At 33.5% G+C, this 22,517-nt stretch overlaps 2 protein-coding genes and 1 pseudogene across 4 annotated transcripts; 1 reads left to right on the top strand and 2 right to left on the bottom strand.

The window, feature by feature from the left end:
• Positions 1-104: 104 nt before the first annotated feature.
• On the bottom strand, positions 105-2,835 carry LOC120174724 (protein BTR1-like). 3 transcript variants are annotated; one of them, XM_039181492.1, is made up of 9 exons: positions 2,767-2,835; positions 2,533-2,649; positions 1,990-2,228; positions 1,807-1,913; positions 1,349-1,542; positions 895-1,019; positions 492-587; positions 351-412; positions 105-248 (listed from the first exon to the last, which is right to left on the bottom strand). In XM_039181492.1, coding segments are annotated over exons 1-9 (1,038 nt in total). In that variant the 5' UTR covers positions 2,768-2,835; the 3' UTR covers positions 105-151. The 3 variants fall into 3 exon arrangements, with proteins under 3 accessions (XP_039037423.1, XP_039037425.1, XP_039037424.1); XM_039181494.1 differs by having other exon boundaries at positions 895-956; XM_039181493.1 differs by having other exon boundaries at positions 2,533-2,630; positions 2,807-2,829.
• A 5,783-nt stretch (positions 2,836-8,618) lies between these two features.
• On the top strand, positions 8,619-12,996 carry LOC120174722 (annotated as a pseudogene).
• Positions 12,997-14,066: 1,070 nt separating this feature from the next.
• On the bottom strand, positions 14,067-22,517 carry LOC120174729 (centromere protein F-like). Its single transcript, XM_039181499.1, is given in 17 exon segments — positions 14,067-14,536; positions 15,092-15,231; positions 15,389-15,481; positions 15,612-15,670; positions 15,673-16,511; positions 16,513-16,727; positions 16,729-16,885; positions 16,887-18,270; positions 18,273-18,620; positions 18,623-18,703; positions 18,706-19,243; positions 19,856-19,877; positions 19,879-20,022; positions 20,106-20,143; positions 20,681-20,824; positions 20,925-21,122; positions 22,369-22,517. Coding segments are annotated over 17 exon segments (4,716 nt in total). The 5' UTR covers positions 22,450-22,517; the 3' UTR covers positions 14,067-14,301.

The following is a 22,517-nucleotide window of genomic DNA, read 5'->3' as shown; positions in this document are numbered from 1 at the left end:
TGCTTGATAAAAATTTCCCGTTCTTGCTGCTTGCGTCAATGTTGTTGCCTTTGTCAACTCATGAGGATATGTTTCTAGTCAAAACTATATGAGGAAGTTGTAATCGGTTCTATCAACAGACTCAACAAGAATGGTTCGGATAACCGGAAAACTAAGTCATCACCCTCTCAGTGGCATTAGCTACCTTCTGCATTATCATGGACTCCGCTTGACGGACTGCTCTCTGTGATCCGGTGATTGTCACTTTCCTGCCGAAGGTAAAAGATATGGCTTTTAAGAAAAGAAATAAAGAAAACCACATCCTTAACTTACTACTTAGGTAGCAGAACGACAGTGCAGGATTGCTATACCTATCTGTTGTTCCAGACATGAAATCGCCTCTGTCCGATATTTTTATCCTCGCCCCACTTGCCTGCAATGACAAAGCGCTCAAGTTTGGAATATAAGTAAAATAAATGAACCAAATGGTATCTGTTTTATCACTTATAAACCTGACTAATTTCCATGATATTCCTGCCACCACGACCAAGAACCAGGCCGATATGGCCATCTGAAACACCAATAGTGATAGAGTTGCTACGATCCTCCTGGACAGACATATGAAAGACTTGAATCAAGCACAATACATTATTCAATTTAATTTAGAAATAATAAGGATTTAGGAAGATATCAAAATGGGAATAAGACCAAAAATACTGCAACACAAAAGAAATGTGATATAATGCTGCTGAAATGTGTCTGTAAACAGCAACGAAAATGAGAATAGGACCATCTTATATAACCGTATAGAAGTCAAATTAAAACAAATTGATGTAGTTTCTCTTAGCAGTAAACAGAGTAAATAGCGTCAGTTACCACACATTTACAGATAAAGCACGATAGAAAAAGGTGAACCTTTTGATTCGGAAGCTTCCCTCCAGTCCCATTTAGTGGATAGCTCATTGAATTGCAAGTCGCTGTTGCAGCAGAAGGAAGCACATATGCATATGGAATACCATGAAAACCAGAGAAGAAAACACCTAAAAAAAACACCATGCATATGCAACAGATTTTAGTTGGAATAGTGCAACAAATATTATTAAGGATGATGAACCCCCCCCCCCACACACACACCATAAAAAAGCGCTAAACATTTAATGTTTAACATCATACAACCGCTAAAAAGCTAACTTTGCCAAATATGAAAGGTAAATAATATGATTGCATATCAGGATTAAGATACAACTATTAAGGAGGCAGCATGATAAGGCATGATATAGAAAGCAATAGTGGTGCTCATGAAGCAGAGACAAGTAATGCAGGGTAGAAGTCCCTTTAGACTTGGTGGCCAAATAAAAAGAAAAAACACCTGCATATGAAAATGGAGCATTTATAGCTTGTGAGTAGTGAGGGTCTTCACTAAGCTTAGACAGAACCAATTCAATCGCTCGCATCTGCTCATCTAGAGTGCCAGTCAGTGTCACTAGCCTATCATTCAAGCCGTAAAAATTGTTATCCTGTGGAGATATCTTAATGCCAGCTTGGGAATCTTCAATAAATGACCTACAGAAGGGCATAAATAGCATTAAGGAATTGCAATATCTGTTGAAGTATCCAATACTCGAATAAGGGGACAATAACACTGACATCACATAAAACAAGCATTTTTGTGTGTGGGCATTATATTCTCATTTCCTCTGATGCATTAGCACAAAACAGCAAGGATGCTATGAGCTCTTCTTACAAGATGCAAAACAAAAATTATTTCATAGGTCAATTTTCAAATCATATTGATAAAAAATCAGAGTATCCATGTAGATTTCTTACTTTATGGTAGCCCCTCCTTTCCCAATTATGCTGCCACAAGAGCTATTGGGAACAATTAGCCTCACCTTTGTTCTTGGTTTAGCATCATCATTATCTTCAAGATTGAGCTGACAAAGAGAAAACTACATAAGTAATAATTTAAAAGACAAAAAATTTAGAGTTAAAAGTCATCATAAAGATCACCTCATTCAATAATTTCTCAAGGATAAGTTCCATAACTTTGAGTATTTCATCAACTGTTCCAGAGACCATAATGATTCTATCGGATGTTCCCGGGAAAAATTCATGATTGCGCGACAACTGAATTCGAGCTCCTGATTTTGACTGGAAATCTGTAATTGTTGAACCACCCTTTCCAATTACAGAACCAGCCACCGCATTTGAGACAAGAAATCTAACATATGTAGGCTTCTCCCCATTTTCTGACATAAGACGAACAAGAAAAGAAATAATCACTTAGCTCAGAGAATTCCATTTCATTGTTGATGAGGAATTTTGGAAGCAAACATAAAAAGTTCAATCATTAGATCAATCTCACACATTAATCATTACACTAGAAACATAAAATATCCAGATTCAAACAATTTCACACATTAATCATTACATTATAAACAGGAAATAAATTAAGATTAACGTCATTAAGTCAAAAGCAGAGAACAAACAAAAAATAAAAACACAAAATGAAAAGCTTCGACGGAGAAAATGGAAGATCAGATCAGGAATTACCAGAAGTCAGCGATCTAGGCGGCGTCGATGATCTCTTCCTCGCCGCCTCCGGTGATGATACGTAAGACGACTCCGTCGACTCCATTCTCACTCCTCTTGCAGACCTAAACCAAAACAGTAAATCAATAACACTACATAAAGCAAATAAATATACCAAAAACAATAAACGCTGAGCTTATGAAAAATAATCAAAAAAATCGTCTAATTAATATAATGTGAAACAAACGCTGAGATTAATACTTTTTTTTTTACAAAATTTGGTTTCAAAATTTTACTTTTCAGTTCGTAGCGTTTTCTTCTTCTGAGACTCTTGAGCTGAAGGTTTCCTTTTCGTTATATCGCTCACCGGCTGAGTCAGGCTCGTTCGAGTTTATTTTGTTTTGTTGTATAGTTATTTTATATTTTGTTAGTGAACTCAATATCATTTTATTTTGTTTTTGCCATCTAATTACTATTTTAAAATTCATTATTAATATTTTATTTTAATTCCATTTTAACTATTCATTGTAAAAAAATTAATAATAATATTAATATAAGATAATTCACGTTTTTTATTAAAAAATAAAAAAATATCACAAATGTATCTCTCTATCATCTTAATATGAACTCCAAAAATAAATACAACTTAATCCATTTTTAATATAGCTCGAAAAATAAATAGAACATAATCAAAAATTTAATAATATACTTTAAATTAATTAATCAAATCTTAATTTAATTTAAATTTATAAAATAATTTAAATAATCAATTTTAAATAATTCATAAAAGATGATTGTTGTGATAATATAACTAATTGAAAATAACAAATGACTATTAAGATTACATGTTTAATATAATTTATCGAATCTATCCATTGAGTTACCGCGTAAATATATTAGATTAGTAATGGTTTAAGTCTAATTTATCCAATTTAATCGCAGGACACCCACGTGACCTTCAAATATTCAAGGCATAAATAAAATATCCTACATGACTAGGGACAAACACACATTATAGGTGGAAGGGGCAATGTCCTCAACTTTAATGGTCTAATTACATTTTAGGTCACTGAATGTTTTGAAACTATTATAATTAAGTTTTTGTATGTCCCAATTTTTTTTTCATATAATTATTTTTTAGGACACAATCAATTTTAAAATTAATGTAATATTGACATTAAATTTATCTGAATTAATTATTTTTAAAATTTTAAAATTAGTGAAATTAAATTCTTTATCTTTTGTTTTATATGATTTAATTACTTTTAGGATCTTATTTATTTTAAAATTAAATAATTTGTCCCCTCATAGTTCAATCTTAGTTCCGTCCTGGAGAGATATAGGAAGAGAACAAATCTTACTCTATACTTTTACAATATAAGATAATTGACTAATAACTCTTTATCCACATCAAAAAGAGTAAACCATAAGTTATCGGTTTAATCACATTTTCTTCTATCATTTAAATCATCATAAATCATTACCTCGCCTATTATACATCACTTCTGTGTATTAAATGTGTTGAGGTAGAAGTTGTTTGATCTCGCGTGACTTTCATTTTAGTTTCAATTATCATTTTAGATTTTTCGAATTCAAAAATAACAAAAAAATATTTTATTGGAAACATAACATTTTAAGAAAGTAATTAGATCAGTTTATATATATATGAAAACTTTCAACAATCCCACAACATCAAACATCAAAATATATAGATATCAATATATATATATTATGATTGATTTATTTCAAAAAAAATTCGTTACATATTTATTAAAGTTTGAAAGATAAATTTATTCTTAAGTAGAGTGATTTATTTAATTCTGATTTAATCGAGCTTTGAATGAGATTATTTTACAACGGCCTGACCTGAAATTAACTTAACTAAAAAATTAAATATAAATTTAATTTATGAAATATATATAATATCATTAAGATAAAAATATTTTTAATTTTATAAAATATGAAAATAATCAAAATGTACACAGTTGTCTAGGGATGGCAACGGGCCGGGTATTGGTCCCCGTCCCCGTTTTAAAAACCCGTCCCCGCTTAAAAAATCGCGGAATTTAAACGGGATCCCCATCAGGTAATCGGGAAAACCGCGGGGAAACGGGTATCCCCGTTTAGCATAAACGGTTATTTAAACGAGTATCGGGCCGAGTATATATATTTAAATTAAATATATAAATATTATATATATATATTAATTTAAATTAAATTTATTAATATTATATATATATAATAATATTTTTAATATTTATTGGGCGGGTATCGGGGCGGGGATTACCAAACCCGTCCCCATTTAGCATAAATAATTTTTCCCATCCCCGTTTATCATCCCGAACCTGACCCGTTTAATTCAGTTTTTGATTTTTCACGTCAGGTTCAGGGTTTTTTTTGCCATCTCTAAGTTGTCCACTTGTTTGGGCTGAGTTCATCCTTGGGCATGTAGAGTTTTTCTGGACTGATCATGGTTCAACGGGTCATTATTCACGGCTATTTTTTTCAAAATTAAGGGTGTAAATGAATAGAGTTTGAATGAATAAAGTTTATATTCATATTTATTTGTTTATTTTATTTATTTATTTTCTAAGGTATTTATGTTCGTTTAAATTTTAATATCGTGTTAAATTTATTTATTTATTTTGAATGTGTTTGTATTTGTTTGTTTAGCGTTCACGAATATATTCGTTTAACGTTCGTGTAGTGATCACAAACATATCCATCTATATATAAGCAATGTTAACTAAACAAATAAATAAAATAGTGAATTTATGCCACTAGTCCTTAAGCTTTACAGTTTAACTCTAAAATTTACATTATATTCAATTTAGTCCATACATTCACCAATATTTAAAATACAAAAAATAAAAGGAAAAGGTAAACATGGTAAACAAGTTGATACATGATCTTATAAACGAGTTTGTTCATGAACATAAATGAAGTAAACACAACATTGTTCATGTTCGTTCATTTATTAAATGAACATAAAAAATTATTTTACTTGTTTATTTAGCTTAATAAACAAACATAAACAAATATTATACGAATATTTTACGAACAATTCATCGAACACTATGTTCATTTACACCCCTAACCAAATCTTAACCTTTATTTAAAGTGAACCATCTAAAAATTATATTTTATATATAAAAGATATGCCTAAGGATAAAATTTATTTTTAACGTTTGATGAAATAATCACTACAATTTATATTTATTTTTAAAGTATTTTAATCTAATCATTTTATTTCTTATTAAAATAATTTTTTGATGAAAATAGTTAATTAATTATCAATATTTATTATTGATATAATAATTTTATATATATTTAATTTTCGATAAATATATATCATCATTTTTTATGATGTTAAGTATGTCATGTCATCACTTTAAGTAACATAAAATATATCATATTATTAATTTTATTAATTTGACATATACCATGTTAATCATTAAAAAAATATATAAAACTATTATGTTAGTGACTAAAATTATAATATTTTTTATGTTCAATAGCGATTTCAAAAAATAAGAATAGAAGTGATTATTTTATTAAATGTTAAGAGTGATTTTTGATATAATACATATATATATATATATATATATTAATTTTTAAAAAATTTACAAATAGTTTACATTAATTTTAATTTATAATTAAAAATATATAATATAATTTAATATTTATCAAATTTCATAATTCACTTTTAACACTTAATTATCATTTTATCGAACAATATAAATTTTTTATCTAACTTTAGTTAATTTAAAAAATAATATAAAAAATATTAAATTTATAAAAATAATTTTGAAAATTATGATTTTTTAAATAATATGAGGTGATTACAAATTAATATATGTTTAAAATTTTCTCAACCAATTAACAATACACACACATTGTACATACATAACTGCTCGAACATAAATCTTCTAAGGAGAATAAATTCTCTTTACCACTTAAGTCACTTGATAATTTGTAATATTTTGAATTATAATAATTAAATCATGTTCAAACATTATTGTTTCTTATCAATTCAACTTTTAATTATTATTGTAATCAAAACTCGTCCCAAATGATGTGTAGTCCTTGTGTTACTCTTTAAAATGAAACCCCTAAAATATTTTATAATAAAAAATTAATTTGACAAATTTAAAAATATATAAGATATGCAATGTATTTTTACCAAAATTTATCATGAAAAAATATTAAAGATGTTGTCAAAATCTTCGTTTATAACTTTCTCTGTCATTTTTCTAATAATCAAACGGAAAATTTGTTTTTTCTTCAAACGAGAATATCAATATAATACAAAGATTGTACATAGAAGGACCTAAATGACATTTATGTATAGGACTTCTAAATTTTGGACCATGTGACATATCACATGTTATAATTGTCATTGGACAAGTCTAAATATAATTGACTTTAACCTTTAGTTTTTTTCTTCATTATGTCAACATTTAAAACAAATTAATATTATCTCACTTTGATTCGATTTTAATCACTTAATTATTTTTTAAAATCATCATTAATATTACATTTTGATTTCATTTTGATCACCAGTTAAGAAATTAACAAAATTGTTGATGTTGCATTTTTTATTTTTTAATGATAATGTGACATTACCTTATGATAATATGTCAGCATTATCATTATTTTTTAACGGTAGGTGATCAAAAGAAAACCAAAATGCAACATTAGTGATGATTTTGAAAAAATAGTTGAGTGGCTAAAACGAAACCAAAGTAATAGTTGGGTAGCTAAATACTCAATTTACTCTTAAAGTTAAGGCTTAAATGCCCATTGCCCCTAAACTATACGCTTTGTATAAAATTATCCTCTAAAATATTTTTCAAAACATTTTGTCCTCTAAATCGTTATATCATTTACCTCAAATAGTTAACTTCATTAAAAAAATTAAGGGTAAATTACATATTCAGTCACTCAACTATTTTTAAGATTTCATTTTGGTTAACCAATTATATTTTTTTAAATCATCATTAAACTCAAGTTTTTGTACTATTTTAGTTACTGATTATTGAAATGTCACAGGAATGTCAGTTCAACTGGAAATGTCCCACTTTTAGCCTTAAAAAAAGAGGAAATCTCCTCTTTTAATTAAATAACCATTAATCATATATTTATTTATAATTCAAATTATTTTCAAATTGACATATTCTAATTTGTAAGTTCAAATCATTGATGTTTCATAATCAAATTAGATATGAATTTATATTCAGATTTTCGAAATCAAGACAAGATTGCATATAAGATCGGAGCCTGGGAGATAAACCCGTCCACAAAAGTTCTTTTTTGTGAGTAGAAAGTCAGATTAGCTTGTTTGTTTCTATATGTTTGAGTGAGCTCCATTGAAGATAGAATAATTAATGACTAAAATAGAATAAAATTTAAATTTAATAATGATATAAAAAAAATTGTATGATCAAAATGAAACTGTAGCAATAGTTGAGTGATTGAATATGTAATTTATTATTAGTTTTTAATGTAATTAATAATTTGGGATGAACGAAATAAAAATTTAAATTTTAAAGAATAAAATATATCAAAAAATATTTTAGGAAGTAATTGGATACAAAATATATAGTTTAGAATGCATTTTAAGTATAAGATTAATTTTGTGAAAAAATAAAATGTTATATAACTTGTTGTAAATCGGCGCGTCTTTTCCGTAAATAAATTTAGTAATTTTTAAAAATTAAACCAAAATTTATTGAAAAAGCAGAAAAAAAAGCCAAACAGAAAACAGATTTCTGTCTTTTTAATTATAAGTAATTTTATAGCATTCCTCTCGGCTTTGATCCTTCTGCCCCTCTTCTTTTTCTGGATTTTTTCCCTCTCTGAACAAATATAATTTGTGTTTCGGTTTCCTAATCTTGATTTTCAGAGGGGAAAAATCCCACATATCGATCACGGGTACGTCTCTTTAGCCTTAAGTTTTCTTTCATTATCAATCAAATTTTCCTTATTTTCACATTTTCTTTTGATTTGTTGGGTTTTTTGTATTCTTTTGACTTTTGGAATTGTTAGCAGCTGAAGAAATGAGTTGGAGCTCAGTTCTTTTCCGAATTTAGGGTATAGGACATTTTTTTGTATATAAATTTTGAAAGTCAAATTAGGTTATAGCTTTCTAATTTTTGGTATATATATATATATATAAGTAGTTGTGATCTTGGGTAATTTTGAAGGCAAAATGGATGAGATGGGTTGTTCGTATTAGGGAAAAGGATTAGGTGTAGGGGGGAAATGACGGATTTTCAAGCTTTACAACAAAAACCAGAATCCTCTAATGATGTCAGAGATGAACTGGAAAGAGGCTTGGAGGAATTGATGAGAGGGCATTTAGATGATTGTATGTCATTTGCATCCTGCAGTTCTAATAGAAATCCCGAGGATGGAGATGATGAGGGTGATCAGGTTGTTAGGAGGTCTGATCTTGAAGGTGACCATTTAGCTGAGTCATCCGCTGCCAGAAGGCGGGATTCTCAGATTTTGAGTAGATGGGCTGCCCGGCAAGCTCAGGAAATGATAACGACGATGGAGAGAAGGAACAGGGAGTCTGAATTGATGGCTTTAGCCGGTTTACATACTGTTTCGATGCTGGACTCTTCATTCTTGAGAGAGTCGCAGCCACCTTCTTCTAGGAGACAAGGGGGGAATGTTGAGAGGCCCAGTACTCGGGCTTCTTCGATTTTGCAAATGTGGAGGGAGTTGGAGGATGAGCATGCATTGAATAGGGCACGAGAGAGGGTGAGGGAAAGGTTGAGGCAAAGCAATGCTGATAATATTACGACAGTGTTTAGTACAACTTTGTCCGGGAGTCGTGGGAGTGAGAATCATGCAAGTGTTGGAGATGTGAGTGAGAATGAGTATGAGTATGGAACATGGTCACATGATCAAGGTGTGTCACAGAATAATCGTGGGGATAATAATGGGTCTAACAGGGAGCAATCTCCTGATCTCGGCGAAGTAGAGAGAGAAAGGGTGAGGCAGATTGTTCGGGGATGGATGGAGAGTGGGATTTCCGAACATTCATCCAATGCTACCCAAAGGGCCGGCAATCCTAGAGCTGAATGGCTTGGTGAAACTGAGCGTGAGAGAGTTAGAATTGTCCGGGAGTGGGTGCAAACGACTAGTCAGCAGCGAGATGAAGGCCAACCGGAGCATGTTCGGAGGGACTTGAGGAGGTTACGTGGAAGACAAGCTGTAATCGACTTGCTTGTGAGGATTGAAAGAGAAAGACAGAGGGAACTTCAGGGTTTGTTGGAGCACCGTGCTGTATCTGATTTTGCTCATCGCAACCGCATTCAGGTTAGCTGGTTATCATGAAGTTTGTGGTTCTCTAAGATGGTACTATCTCCCATTTATTTGTACATGCTGCAAGACATTCTTTCTTTCAAGAAATTATATTCAGATAAGCTGTGGATGTTTTTTTTAAGCATCCAAGAGTATGTGTTCTTGATAGACCTGATAAAAAGCGCTATATCAGGGTTAAGAGTGAAAGTAACATAATTTTTTTCCTGTAAATATTTATTAAAAATATGTTGATGACTGCATAATCTCACATCTTGTCACGATGTTAATATTATTTTGTGTTCTCATTTTGTCTAGTGAACGGCCTTTCTATCTGTATTTTTCTTTGCATATATAACTATGCTTACTTACCATGATTTTAACTTGGCAGACATTACTCAGAGGTAGATTCTTACGAAGCGAAAGACCTCTTGAACAGGAACAATCATCTACAATTGCAGCAACGGAATTAATTCAGTTAAGCCAACGAAACACTGTATCTGGCTGGAGGTATGAATATTTTCCATTAATTATCACAATAAAGAAGTTTTCACTGTTAATAAAAATGTTTTAATTTTTTTTAAAGGTACTTTGTGTGGCAATAATGTTACATACTGAGGAACTTTGCATATGATATATATAACAAGATGCTTTACTTGAGTAATACTTGGGATATGGTGTTTAGGATTGACAATCTTATTATGTTTTAGTCGATAGTATCCTCCTATTCATGGAATTTGGAAAAACTTAGTTTGATTTTTTTCCCTTCTGTGCTTTTTGGTTTGAGAAGCATAAAAGTAGATATTGCCACAAACAATGAGGGAAATGTGCTGTGTATTGTTTTTTATTGCAGTTCATCTACCCGCCTCTAGTTTATGACTAGACCTATTCTCTGCAAAGCTCTTTTGAGCTTATTCAATCACAAAACTCTCATACTTATACCTTCATTTCCATAACTGCCAATTATTTTACCATTCAGGGAAGGACTCCATAACAGATTAGCAACAATTGCCCAAAACCAAGCTGACGGCAATTCTGAAACCACATCTAGCAATGTTATCAATGAATAGAAATGAACTTCCCCAAACAAACATGTCACCTGATGTCCAAGGTGAAAACAATGAACATGCACAATTTAGGAGTTTGGAAAGTGGCGTCGTCGTGGAGTTGCCTAATCAAACAGGAGATACAGTTAGCAACATGGCAGTTGAGAGCATAAGTTGGCAAGAAAATGCTAACCAAGGTGGGAATTGGCGGGAGACTGACGCCAATGATGAGGGAGGAAACTTGCAACAACCAACATATCCTCAGTTCAATCAATGGAGAGAGGGTGATGCAGAAGTAATGGATACAAATTGGCAAGAAAGTTCAGTTAGTGAGCATCGCCAAGACAATCCTGGAAATGAAAATAGAGAAATGAATCATCAAGAGGAAGCCCAGAGGGATTGGCGTGTGGACCGCTCTCAAGAAGCTGTTGATACTTGGTCAGAAGTGCCTTCTTATCCTCGGAGACACGTCGCTCTATCCCAGCTAGGAGGTTAAATAGATTTCTCCCACCTGAAGATGATAATCTGTATGGTATGGAAATTAGAGAACTTCTGAGCAGGTATGTGACCACATATTTGGTTTTTTACTCTTTTAACATAAAATAGGGGTTCTTTGATGGTTGATTCAATGTAATTTGTAGGAGGAGTGTCTCTAATCTTCTTCGAAGTGGTTTCCGGGAAAGTCTAGACCAGTTAATACAGTCTTATGTGGAAAGACAGGGTCATTCTCCTATTGATTGGGATCTTCACAGAAACTTGCCAACTCCAGCCTCCCCAGATACTGATCAAGAGCAGCAGAGGGGTGAAACAATTGACGATCAGAATGATGCTATTAACAGACCTTCACTGGTGCTACCTTCTCCTCCAGTGCCACCACCACAGCCACTGTGGCATCATGATTTACATCACACTAGATGGTCTAGGCACAACATGCATAGATCAGAAATTGTAAGCCATCTGTCTTAGACTTGCAACTATATAGTACCAAGACTACTGAATCTGATTCAATTTTGTTCTTCATAGAATTCTCTTTTATTAAGTTTTCCCCAAGAATTGTGACTGGTGAAGGTGAAATCAGTCATAATAATCAATTTCAGGCAGAACTCTTTAGGCAACTGATGGACTTGATGATGGTGCTTCTTTTTATCAATTTTAGTTGTCAGCCTTGGGTAGTTCAATAGATGCTGAATATTCTCCTGAAAGGGGCCTTGATCTCTTATTTTTCAGTCCCTGTACATTATTCTGCATCTTTTTCTCACGAGGCTTATTTTCAGCAGGAATGGGAGATGATTAATGATCTGAGAGCTGATATGGCAAGACTCCAGCAGGGCATGAGCAACATGCAGAGGATGCTGGAAGCCTGCATGGATATGCAGCTGGAGTTACAGCGATCTGTCAGGCAGGAAGTCTCTGCTGCTCTGAATTGTTCAGCTGGTGAAAAAGGTTTTAATTCCTCCCAACTGTTTTCATTCCCTCAAAGCATTATTTAGGATTCTTTTATTCATCAGGTAGTTTAGCTTGTTTCTGTTTTTATTTTTCACTTCCATTACAGTTTTGAGTGCAGAAACATCAGGGAACGGGTCCAATTGGGGTCGTGTGAAGAAAGGGACCTGTTGTATTTGTTGTGATAGCCATATTGATTCACTATTGTACAGGTTTACATTCTTAACTTTTCCAAATCTTCCCATTGTCAATACCATATGTGAAAGCATGATACTATAAACTCCTTCGATGCCTGATTCCCGATTATATATCACAATTGTGTGTGTGTGTGTTTTTGTACTTATCGGTTATACAGATGTGGACACATGTGCACTTGTTCAAAATGTGCGAACGAGTTGTTTCGTGGTGGTGGAAAATGTCCGTTGTGTCGAGCACCTATCGTGGAGGTAATCCGTGCATACTCAATACTGTAAAGAGATGAAAGAAGAGAACAAGAATTAACAGAAAGACTGGTATATAGTTAAAAGGCTCCTCAACATGTAGAGGGTCCTAAAGTTTGTTTGTTGCCTGTGTTTCTCTGATTATATGTAGAATGCTATTCAAGTTTATAATTGGAAATAACAATTGGCATCATTGATTCATTCACGCCTAAATAAAATGTCTGTCAGAATTAATCCTTTGTTCATCCTGTTTTTCTCCCTTTCATTGTGAATATTTATTATTATTATTATTATCAATTTCAATATTTTGAAAGAAAAATCTGTGTAGTTTTGTCACAAACTGTGCAACTACTGAAGTACTGAAGTAGAGTGATCTTTACAGTCTTTTGATCCAAAACACCATATTTCATGTGTTACAACACTGCTTTAAATGGTCACGAATGGATAGTGTGGGTTCATATAGTGGTAGAGTTTCGTTCAAAGCATCAAAACCAATAAGCCCACCAAAGACGAATTATGCTTGCTGTCATATAAAAAGCTCATTTTCGAGAGGTTCAATTCATCAAATAAACAAAAATCTAGTCATATTAGGATCCAATGACATTAAATAGATAATTTGAGTTGTTTTAGGATTTCGTCTTGTAGATAGGCTTTTTAATCTGTCAATGGAGTAAATCGAGTTTGTGTTTGATTAGGATATTATTAATTGTAACGAGACTCGCGTATAAATAGAAATTCTCTCTATCTCAATGAAAGACGGATTGACAGAGATTGTATGAGCAAATATGATAAATTATCACTTTTGTTCTGCTTTAGTCATTTAACTATTATTTTTTAAAAATCATACCTAACGTTATATTTTAATTTTATTTTGGTCACGACCGATAAAAAGTAACATAATTATTAACGTGGTATTTTTTTTCCCAATAATGATATGACATTAACTTACGGTGACATGTCAACATCACCATTAATTTTTTAATGGTAGATGACCAAATGGAACCAAAACCTAACATTAGGCATAACTTTGAAACAAAAAATAGTTAAGTTACCAAAATAAAATAAAAATGATAATTAAGATACTAACCGTGTTGTTATCCTATTTAAATTTACTTTTGCGGATGCGGATAATAGAAATCGCGTGGACTTATCAAAGTTGGATATTTAAATATTATCCTTAAATTAGGATAATAAGACAAATTTATTGTAGATGGTAAACAGATTTAATAGATTTGCAAATTCGGATTCAAGTTTAATTTTACTCGAATTATCTTTTTGAATAGTGAATATTTCATGGAATTTATAACATTCTTACGAATCTTATCCTTAAATGATGATATTTGTATATGTATCTCTGTATATTACAATTAGTTTCCAATAAACCCCCTCTTAGCCGACCCTTGATGTAGGACCAATAAACCCGTTGCACTGTTTTGCTTAGTGAATGATCTTCACAGCACCATCCGAAAAATTACATGGTGGGAGATGATAAATCCGTTGTCGGAGGCCGGAGCCGGAGAAAGAATACGACCAAACATATCCTAGAGTTGTCAGAACCAGCGCTTTCTACCACTAGCAGTTCTAAGCTGCATCACAAGTTGCTCCCGCTGATCTTCTACCTCTGCATATTTAAGGCTCATGTGTAGGTACCGTTCGCGTAGATCTTTCAGCTCCGTATCCAGTGCTGATGTCTGGCAGTTGCATCCATCTTTTCTTGCAGCTTCTTCACCTGTCGACTTCTCCGAAGCAGCAGCTGGGTTGAAGGGAACTTCTTTGGATAACAAACTGCGGGCAAGCAAAATACGTAAAGGTCGTTAGCATTCATACGTACGTCTCGATTCTAAACATTCTGATATGGTGGTCCACTTAGGAGCATAAAAACAGTTTAATGTATAAGCCTAATATTCCGCTGCCCATCTAAACCGAGTATAGAATTATCATTGGCACAGCGTTATCCTAACTCGATGCATGAACACATGATAAATCTGGATGTTGAAATTCAAAGGGGAGACAGAGAAAGGGTTTGAGGTTGCAGAAATTCTGATTATCGGAATATTTTAGTTCGAGGCTTAACACGAGGTTTTGATCCTTTTTTTTTTATCAAGTTCATATGATATAGTGCAAAGAATATGGAAATCTAGAGTTATACAAATTCATCCTTTTCATCGTGATTCAAATTCTTAGAACCCAAAAAACGACTAACCGAAGAAGTGTGTGGCTGCACGGTGTGAAACAGAAAATGCACAGAACATATGTAATGGGAATTCCTTGTTTACTAAAATGTAAAAAGCTAAAGAAAGTATATACCATATTTCAGATGTTATATTTTAGAGAGCCTACCTCTTAAGCTGTGCCTTGTACATGTCATTTGCTTCTTGGGCTTCTGCGAGTTCATTTTCAAGATTCTGAATTTTTGACAAAAGATCGACTCCACCTGAAACTTGAGGAGTCTCATTATGGCAGTTTTGGTTATTATTAACCTGAAAAGGAAAGTGGAGTGAGAGAAACATAAGATTCGACCGTCTTTGAGCAGTTTATTACTTTCTCAGTTATAGATAAACTTTGCAAAGAATTGATTGCCCAACCTAAAAGATTAGAGTTAACTAACATGAATTAGAAAACAGTGGACAGAATAACCTGTATGTGATTTTCATCCATATGTTGTAGTTGGTCCGTTTCAGTCGAAAGCTTCTCAGTTGATAGCTGGTTATTGTTCTCTTCTATGTTATTCTAATCAGGAGGAAAAAAAATCAAGTGCATGTGAGAGAGAATTTCAAACAAGAAATGTATAAGAGGGGTTCAAATAATTATATTGATGATAAACTACTAGGCTTGGAATTATGGTAAAGATGTGACTCACATTCTGGAACTTGCTTTCATCCTGATTTATGTGCTTCAGTTCCTCTTCAAGACCTTGGCTTTCTTCAGGCACTCTTCTTTCTCCTCGTCAAGGTACTTTATCTTCCTCTGGAGTTGGCTATTCTCTCTTCTAAACTGGGCCAGCTCATTTTTCAGTGCAGCTTCCTGAGTTCCCAAGGCTTCTCTTGCAGTTAAATCACCCTGCAACCGGAGGACCTTTTCTTCAAGGGCAACTTTCCTACGTTTCAAAGCATCTAATTTAGAAACAGCTTGCTGACTGTTCGAGACTTTCTGGATTAAAAGGGTTTTTTCAACTTTAAGTTCTTCACAGTCTCTGGATACCATTTGGAAAGAAGATTCGAGCCTTTCATTTTCAAACTTGGCCTCACTGATTATTTTTTTAAGAGCTACAATTTCATCTTGAAGGAGCGCTGCTCTCTGCAACTGGACTTTAAGGCTGGAAATTTCTTCTGCCAACTGTTGATTCTCGTACTCAGAAGCTTTGAGTTTCAGTTCAAGCCCTCTAACAGTGCCTTTCAGTTTTTCTTCATTGGATTTGACTTCTTCCAACAAATCTAATATTTTTTCATGGTCAGCCATCAAAATTTCCTGTTTTTGCTTTGCAGCGGCTAACTCTTCCTTAAGTCCCTGTGTCTCGGTTTCAGATTCCACCTGTAAGGCATTGAGTTTGCTCTCAGATACTTTAAGCTTTCCTTGAAGATCTTCTAGAGAAGATTCAAGCATGACTTTATCTGCACGTAAATGAGAAACTTCAAGCACAGCTTCTGATGCTGTTTTCTCCTTTTCATCCTGGGTAGCAGATATCTGTTTGGTGAGGTGAGAAACCTCTCTTTGGAGGTTTTCAACTTCCATTGTCTTTTCCAAGTACTTTTGATTTAACGGGCTCTTCAAGAACAAGGTTTTCTTTCTGCCTCTTGTTCTCTTGAAGAAGTGCTTCTAGCTCGAAGTTAAGGGCTTTCTCTTTCGAGGCTATTTCTTCAAGCATCGAGGAATACTTTTCTTCCAAAGCTTCAACTTCGCTAGCCATGTTGGAAAAAACTTTTTCAGATTCCTTCAGTTCTGCTTCCAAGACTGAACAATGCTCATTTAACTCCGCCCTTTTGCTTCCGTAACTCTCCATTTGCTTTCTGAAGCATACTACATTCTTCAATAAGACTTTCTGTAGTAGCTTGTAGTTTGGGATTAGCAACTTTTAGATACTCACACTCTTCTTGAACTTCTAACCACCGCTTTTGCATCTCTTCCATCTTCTGTCATATCAACCTTTTGTGCCTCCATTTCATTTTCCAGTCTTTTTATCTCTTCCTTAAATTCCATTGCTTGAGATTCTGAATTTTGTAGTTCCAGACGATGAGACTCTCTCTCCTCAGTCAGATACCTTAATTGTGCTTCCAAACCAGAGATCCGTTCTGATAACTGTAGATTTTCTTCTTCTAGTTCAGACAAATGAACTTCCAGTTCCTGTTTACCACTTTCAAGCTCCGTAGATTTCTTTACAAGAACCTGGTTGGCTGAAATCTGTGAATCTATATTGCTATTAAGGACCATCATTTCGCTACGTAAATCTTCCAAGCTTTTAGCAGTAACAGTAGCTTCTCTGAGCATGGTTTCTATGTTTTCCTCCAACTGGTTTTTCTCCTTTTCAACAGAAGAAACCTGAGCTTCTAACTCCTTTTGATGACATCTTAATGCCTCAAGCTCATCGTCCTTTAGCAAATTCTCAGATTTAAGTTTCTCTATCTCAGATATCTTGTCTGACAATTCATTTCCTAGATCACTTGCCTCTTTACTGTATTCGCCAACACCAACAAAACTTTCTCCGAAGAATTGTTTTATCTGGACAAAATTGTTCAAGATAATCTCAACTTGCTGTTTTTGACTTATCAAATCTTTACTTATTAAAATGTCTGAGTCGTCAGAAACAGTTCCCTCAGGATTTGCATGTGAATTAAGAGCATACTGCTTCTTTAAATCAGTTAAAGAGAGTTGAATCTGTTCATGTAACTCAGCAAGCAATGTAGAGACTTCAGTGGCATCAGGTGATTCAGAAATACTGGGTTCTTCAAAGGAAAGAGTAGTATGTTGCTCCTTGCTCTCAATTTCTGTCTGCTGGTAATGCTGTAATTGCTGTTTCAGTTTGTCGATTTCCATCTCCTGTTCTTCTGTTCTGGCACAATAGTTGGAGAGTTCATCATCAAGATAAGAAGCTTTGTCCTTGAAAGATTCCAATTGCAGCTCTAGGTCAGCACATCGATTTCCAAGAACTATAGATTGAATCTGTAAATGATCGGCAGAAGGTACTTCCGGTTCATGTCTAGAAAAAGTATTCTTTTCTGGATGATCAGGTAAAAGAGAATTTGAGATGGTATTATGATCTTTGCTTGATTCTTTGAGCTTAAAATGAAGTTCCAGATTTTCATCAGTAAGCTCGTTGCAATCTCTCTCAAGTTCCTGCACCTTTAGTTTTAGATCTTCAATTTCTTTGATTAGGTCAGAATTATGTTCTTTTTCAGAAGCCATTTTCTTTAAACCTTGGACATCAAGAGCTTCGGACAATTTCATTTCCAAGTTAATGATTTTTTGCTCTTTTTCAGCTACTTTTCCATTCCATTCAGCTTCACTATCCATAAGCGATCGAACCTTGAAGCTTGTTCGGTCTCCATTTCATGGTTCTTTTCTTCCAGAGTTTTCTCCAGAGCCTGAATAGAGCTTTCCAATTTCCTATGTGATTCCTGCAGCAGCTGATGTTGGACCTCTAGATTTCTGTTCTCTGCATGCAGATCTCGTCTTTGTTGTTCAACAATATCACTTTCACCAAAGTCATCCTTTCGTGATTCTTCAAATTCAGATTTTGCTGCAGACAGGTTATCAATTTCTACTTTCTGCTTTTCTATTGTTTCTTCCAGTTCCTGGAGAATGGAAACAAGCTCAATATTTGATTCTTGGGTTTTTTTCAACTGTGAGGCCAAATCAGCATTCTCTCTCTTAGAAATCGGATCTCATCTTCCAACTCCTTTTGAACAGAACCAGTATTTTTAGTCTGAAACTTCAAATTGTTCGCAGCAGCCTGTTCATCTGTGACTCCTCCAGCTGGATCTTTACCTGTTTAACCTCTTGCTTCAAGAAATCACATTCTGCCTGGGATGTTGAAAGTGCAGCCTCAAGACTTTTTTGGTGGTTGGAAAGGTCAATAAATTCCTTCTGAGAATTTTCCAAATCAACCATCAATTTTCGAGCATTCTGTTCCCACATCCTAGCTTCTGCTCGAAGCTCCCCAATTGTAGTTTCTGCAGCTTCCAAGAGATCTTTAGATGAACCAGCATTACGTAGTGGAGAAGAGGGAACAAGACGTGAAGCCCGATTCATGTCTTCTCTTTGGTTATGGGGATGACTTCCAGAACTGGAGACCTTCGGTGCACCAGAGGAGTGGTTTGACCTAGAAGAGTTGTTAAAAGAATAAGATCCACGTGGAGAACTAGTTTGAGAACCAGTTGAATCTTGTCTTCCAATTAGATTGCTTATAACCCCATTATGAGGGGATAAATTTTCTCTTAAGGAACAATCCAAAGAGTCAAAGCTATTGCGCGAGTCTGATGCTGACAAACTTGGTTCCTGAACAGAAACGAGAAGGTTTCGTCAGCCTCAAAAAGGATGGTGCACGGGAAAATAATTGAAAATGCTTGTCATACTGTCTAAGAGGAAAAGTTCAAGACTTCTTGTCACATTCTTTGCAAACTACCAAGCCTACTACCGGTGTTTCTATAATTCGTGTACTTTTAGCTATATTGACTTCTTTTTCATAAGTTTGAGTTGAGAACATAGAAGCCTGGATGTAAAATGTTTAGACTAACTTCACTACTACTTTCATAGCATGTGCTGCTACAGCTTACACCTTAATTTGCTGGAATAATCTCGTAGTCACCATGAAACCTCAGGTATAAATGCAAGCAATCTAGAAAAATGTGTGAAGGTAAAGTTCTTAAACAATGAACTGACAATCTGTGTTCAACAACAAAAGAAGCCTGGTCTTTGGATGGACCAGGTGTCATGGTATCTCAAATTTTCTATAAGTAATGAATTGAAAAATACTTATCTATATATGTATGAATATATTCACATAAAATTTCAGAATTAGTTAAAAGAAACACAATTGCAGAAATGGATGTTGACCAAAGGACGTCTTAACATATCCGCAAAACTAGAAATTATATAAAGGAACCATACCCTGCTAGACAATTCTCCAGGAAGAGGGTACTAAATGATTACTAGAAGAAGATCCAACACTCCTGGTAAATGTACCATCAGAAGCATCAGATTTGGTTTCCAAGTCATCATATACCAGAGAAGCATCCTCCAAATATGACGAATCTGTATCTTTCCATTGCTCATCCCTTTAAACGATACAATAACATTTTTCACAATCATATATAAACTGAATCTCACAAAGTGCGAGGTTTTATGCAAAATGGTAAACCTGCGTTTTTCTCTTGGTGTCAGGCACTGAATCTTAACCTGCAGACAATCATGAAGAATCAAATTTTAACAATAGCATCAGAGAAAGGTGAATAATTGAGCTTCTGCTCCTAACCGAAAACATGTGATTGAGACAGAAAATAAATTTGAGGATGACGTGTTCCTTGACCAGAAACCTTGGTTTGGATACCAAATTTCCAAAACTGTCATCAAATTTATCTGAATAAGCTTAAGTAGTATTGAATCAATTTCAACATAATAATTCCTCCCTCAAAAGTAACTTTACTTTAAGCGATAACTAATTTTCCCTCCATGGATTCACTTTAAGAAACACTGCTAACTTCTATCATCCACTACTTTTATTATGGAATGGTAACATGACTAATCTTTAAGCCATGAAATTACAATTTGGCAACAGAAATACCACACAGCAGCAAGCAATTCAAACTCACAAACTAGATTATCTTGTTCCATAGATTTAAAAGAGAATTCTTCTTTAAAATTATGAAAAAGGTGTTTTTTAACTTTTATATGTCAGCAAAGAAGGGGAAAATACAACTGTTAGGCACTTGAAACAAGAATCAACTCTAGATCTCACTGTAATACTGTTCCATGGTTACATTTCTTTAATGGTAATGAAAGAGGAATTGAACTTTTTGAACTTATGTAGCTAGCAAGGTTAACTGTTGCCTCTCCCAGGAAGCCAGATCTATATGATCCCTACAATAACATCAGTTTAAGTACAGTATTTATAACCCTGACATAAGTCAAGTCAACAACAATAGATAAATCTTCACAAAAGATTAAGGCAAAGTAATACCATGGAAATAACAAGCTTAATTAAGCATTCATCAACCACTTTCGAAGTATCACCGACTGCAATCCAAATAGACTCTGAGAAGCTCTCTGTCCATCGACAATTTCCATTCCGCACCAATGCTTTGCCCGACTTGTTTACAGTTTTTCCGGTATCCACAGAAATAATTGACACGAAAAGCTTGTCCCATCCTTTTGGAACCTTTAAGAATTCAATAATCCAAAATTGTATCAAGAATCACCTAAGTACAACTAGCAACTTAACTAGACAACAACAAGCATCTAATTTTCAAAATAAATCAAGCATCTAAAATTTTTGCTGAAAAAGAAAATTGAACATGTTAAAAAAGGAAACGTAAATTCAATCGAAACGTTACCTTTCCTACTTGCTTTTATACTCCTAGCTTATAGGTTCCTTAAATTTGTTAGACATGACAGGCAAAGAGAAAAAAACATATATACTAAATTTTCAAAAATTTAATATTATCTAGACCAACACCATGTCCAAATAACATAGTGTGTATATATATGGGTTAGGATCCACTACATCTAGTTTCTTTTTATTTTCATTGGACGAGTGTAAATAGACAGCCGGTTATCTCCTTGTTTGTTTTTTTAGTGAATATGTTTTTATTTACTATTGTTAATCTCAACTGTCTATTTTCACTCATCCAACGATCCTAAAATGATGTAAAACTAAAAAACTTTACACTGTGTGAACGATGCTACCTCTCTCTCTATATTTATTAAAAACAAGCATGCATGAAAGCAATCAAACCAGAGCCTAATATAATAAAATCGAAATGTTGTTCTCGCAATTTATCTTTTTAACAGGAATCAAATAATCGTCATTACAATATATCGTGAATATAGTTTAGGGAAAAAATTCCTCAACTGAAATCCAAAAATTCCAAGACAATTTGTATAATCGTTTCAACTACAGTTTCTGGTTCTTAATTAGTTAGTATTTTACAGGCTCAAGATAAAGTCAATGTACAAAATGTAAAACATTATAGAAGTCAAAACCGAAGCGTCAACAGATCTGACTAAAAGAGAATCTAACTAAAAATACAGCCGTTCTTACTGCCCATCACAGATCTTCACAAATTAGAATTAGATTTAAATTGCATAAAAATTCAGCGACAAATTATTTAAAAGTCTATAATTAGAAACTTTCCACAAACTCAATCAGAAATGAAATAATACAAATAAAAAGTATCGCTCAACCATGAAAAAGTAAACTTAAATCTGCAGCGACATTACAGTGAAAACGCAAATTTGAAAAAGGAAACTAAAGAGGAAAAAAACGAAAAATGTTTGAAGTTAAGTTTTTCCGATGTATCAGAGGATTCAATTTTAACATTACAATGAAGTAATAATTCAGAAACTGAATCAAATGAAGAAAAATATAGAAAATATTACAAAGAACTCAGAATGAAAAGAGATACCTGAAGAGCTTGTAAGCTGGAGAACTTGAAATCGAATCTCTCACCAGATTTATCAGACTTCTGCTTGTGTAATCTGAACATATTTTCGTTCTTTTTTGCTCAGATTTTATAATCTTTCAGGTTTCCAGCTTATTTTTGGAAAAATCTTG

The sequence above is a fragment of the Hibiscus syriacus genome, unplaced genomic scaffold (assembly GCF_006381635.1).
Source record: "Hibiscus syriacus cultivar Baekdansim isolate YM2019G1 unplaced genomic scaffold, ASM638163v2 tig00112114_pilon, whole genome shotgun sequence".
In the NCBI taxonomy this organism is placed as follows: domain Eukaryota; kingdom Viridiplantae; phylum Streptophyta; class Magnoliopsida; order Malvales; family Malvaceae; genus Hibiscus; species Hibiscus syriacus.
Note: the sequence above shows the minus strand (reverse complement) of the source record. Positions and strands in the feature narration are given on the sequence as shown.

Bases quoted from the DNA above. Each gene is read 5' to 3' on its own strand.
- LOC120174724 (XM_039181492.1), bottom strand. The intron at 1,020-1,348 runs GTGTTTTTTCTT...TGTTTTTTTTAG, and splicing joins TGCTCCATTTTCATATGCAG to GTGTTTTCTTCTCTGGTTTT. The intron at 588-894 runs GTTCACCTTTTT...ATGTCTGTCCAG, and splicing joins GGAAGCTTCCGAATCAAAAG to GAGGATCGTAGCAACTCTAT.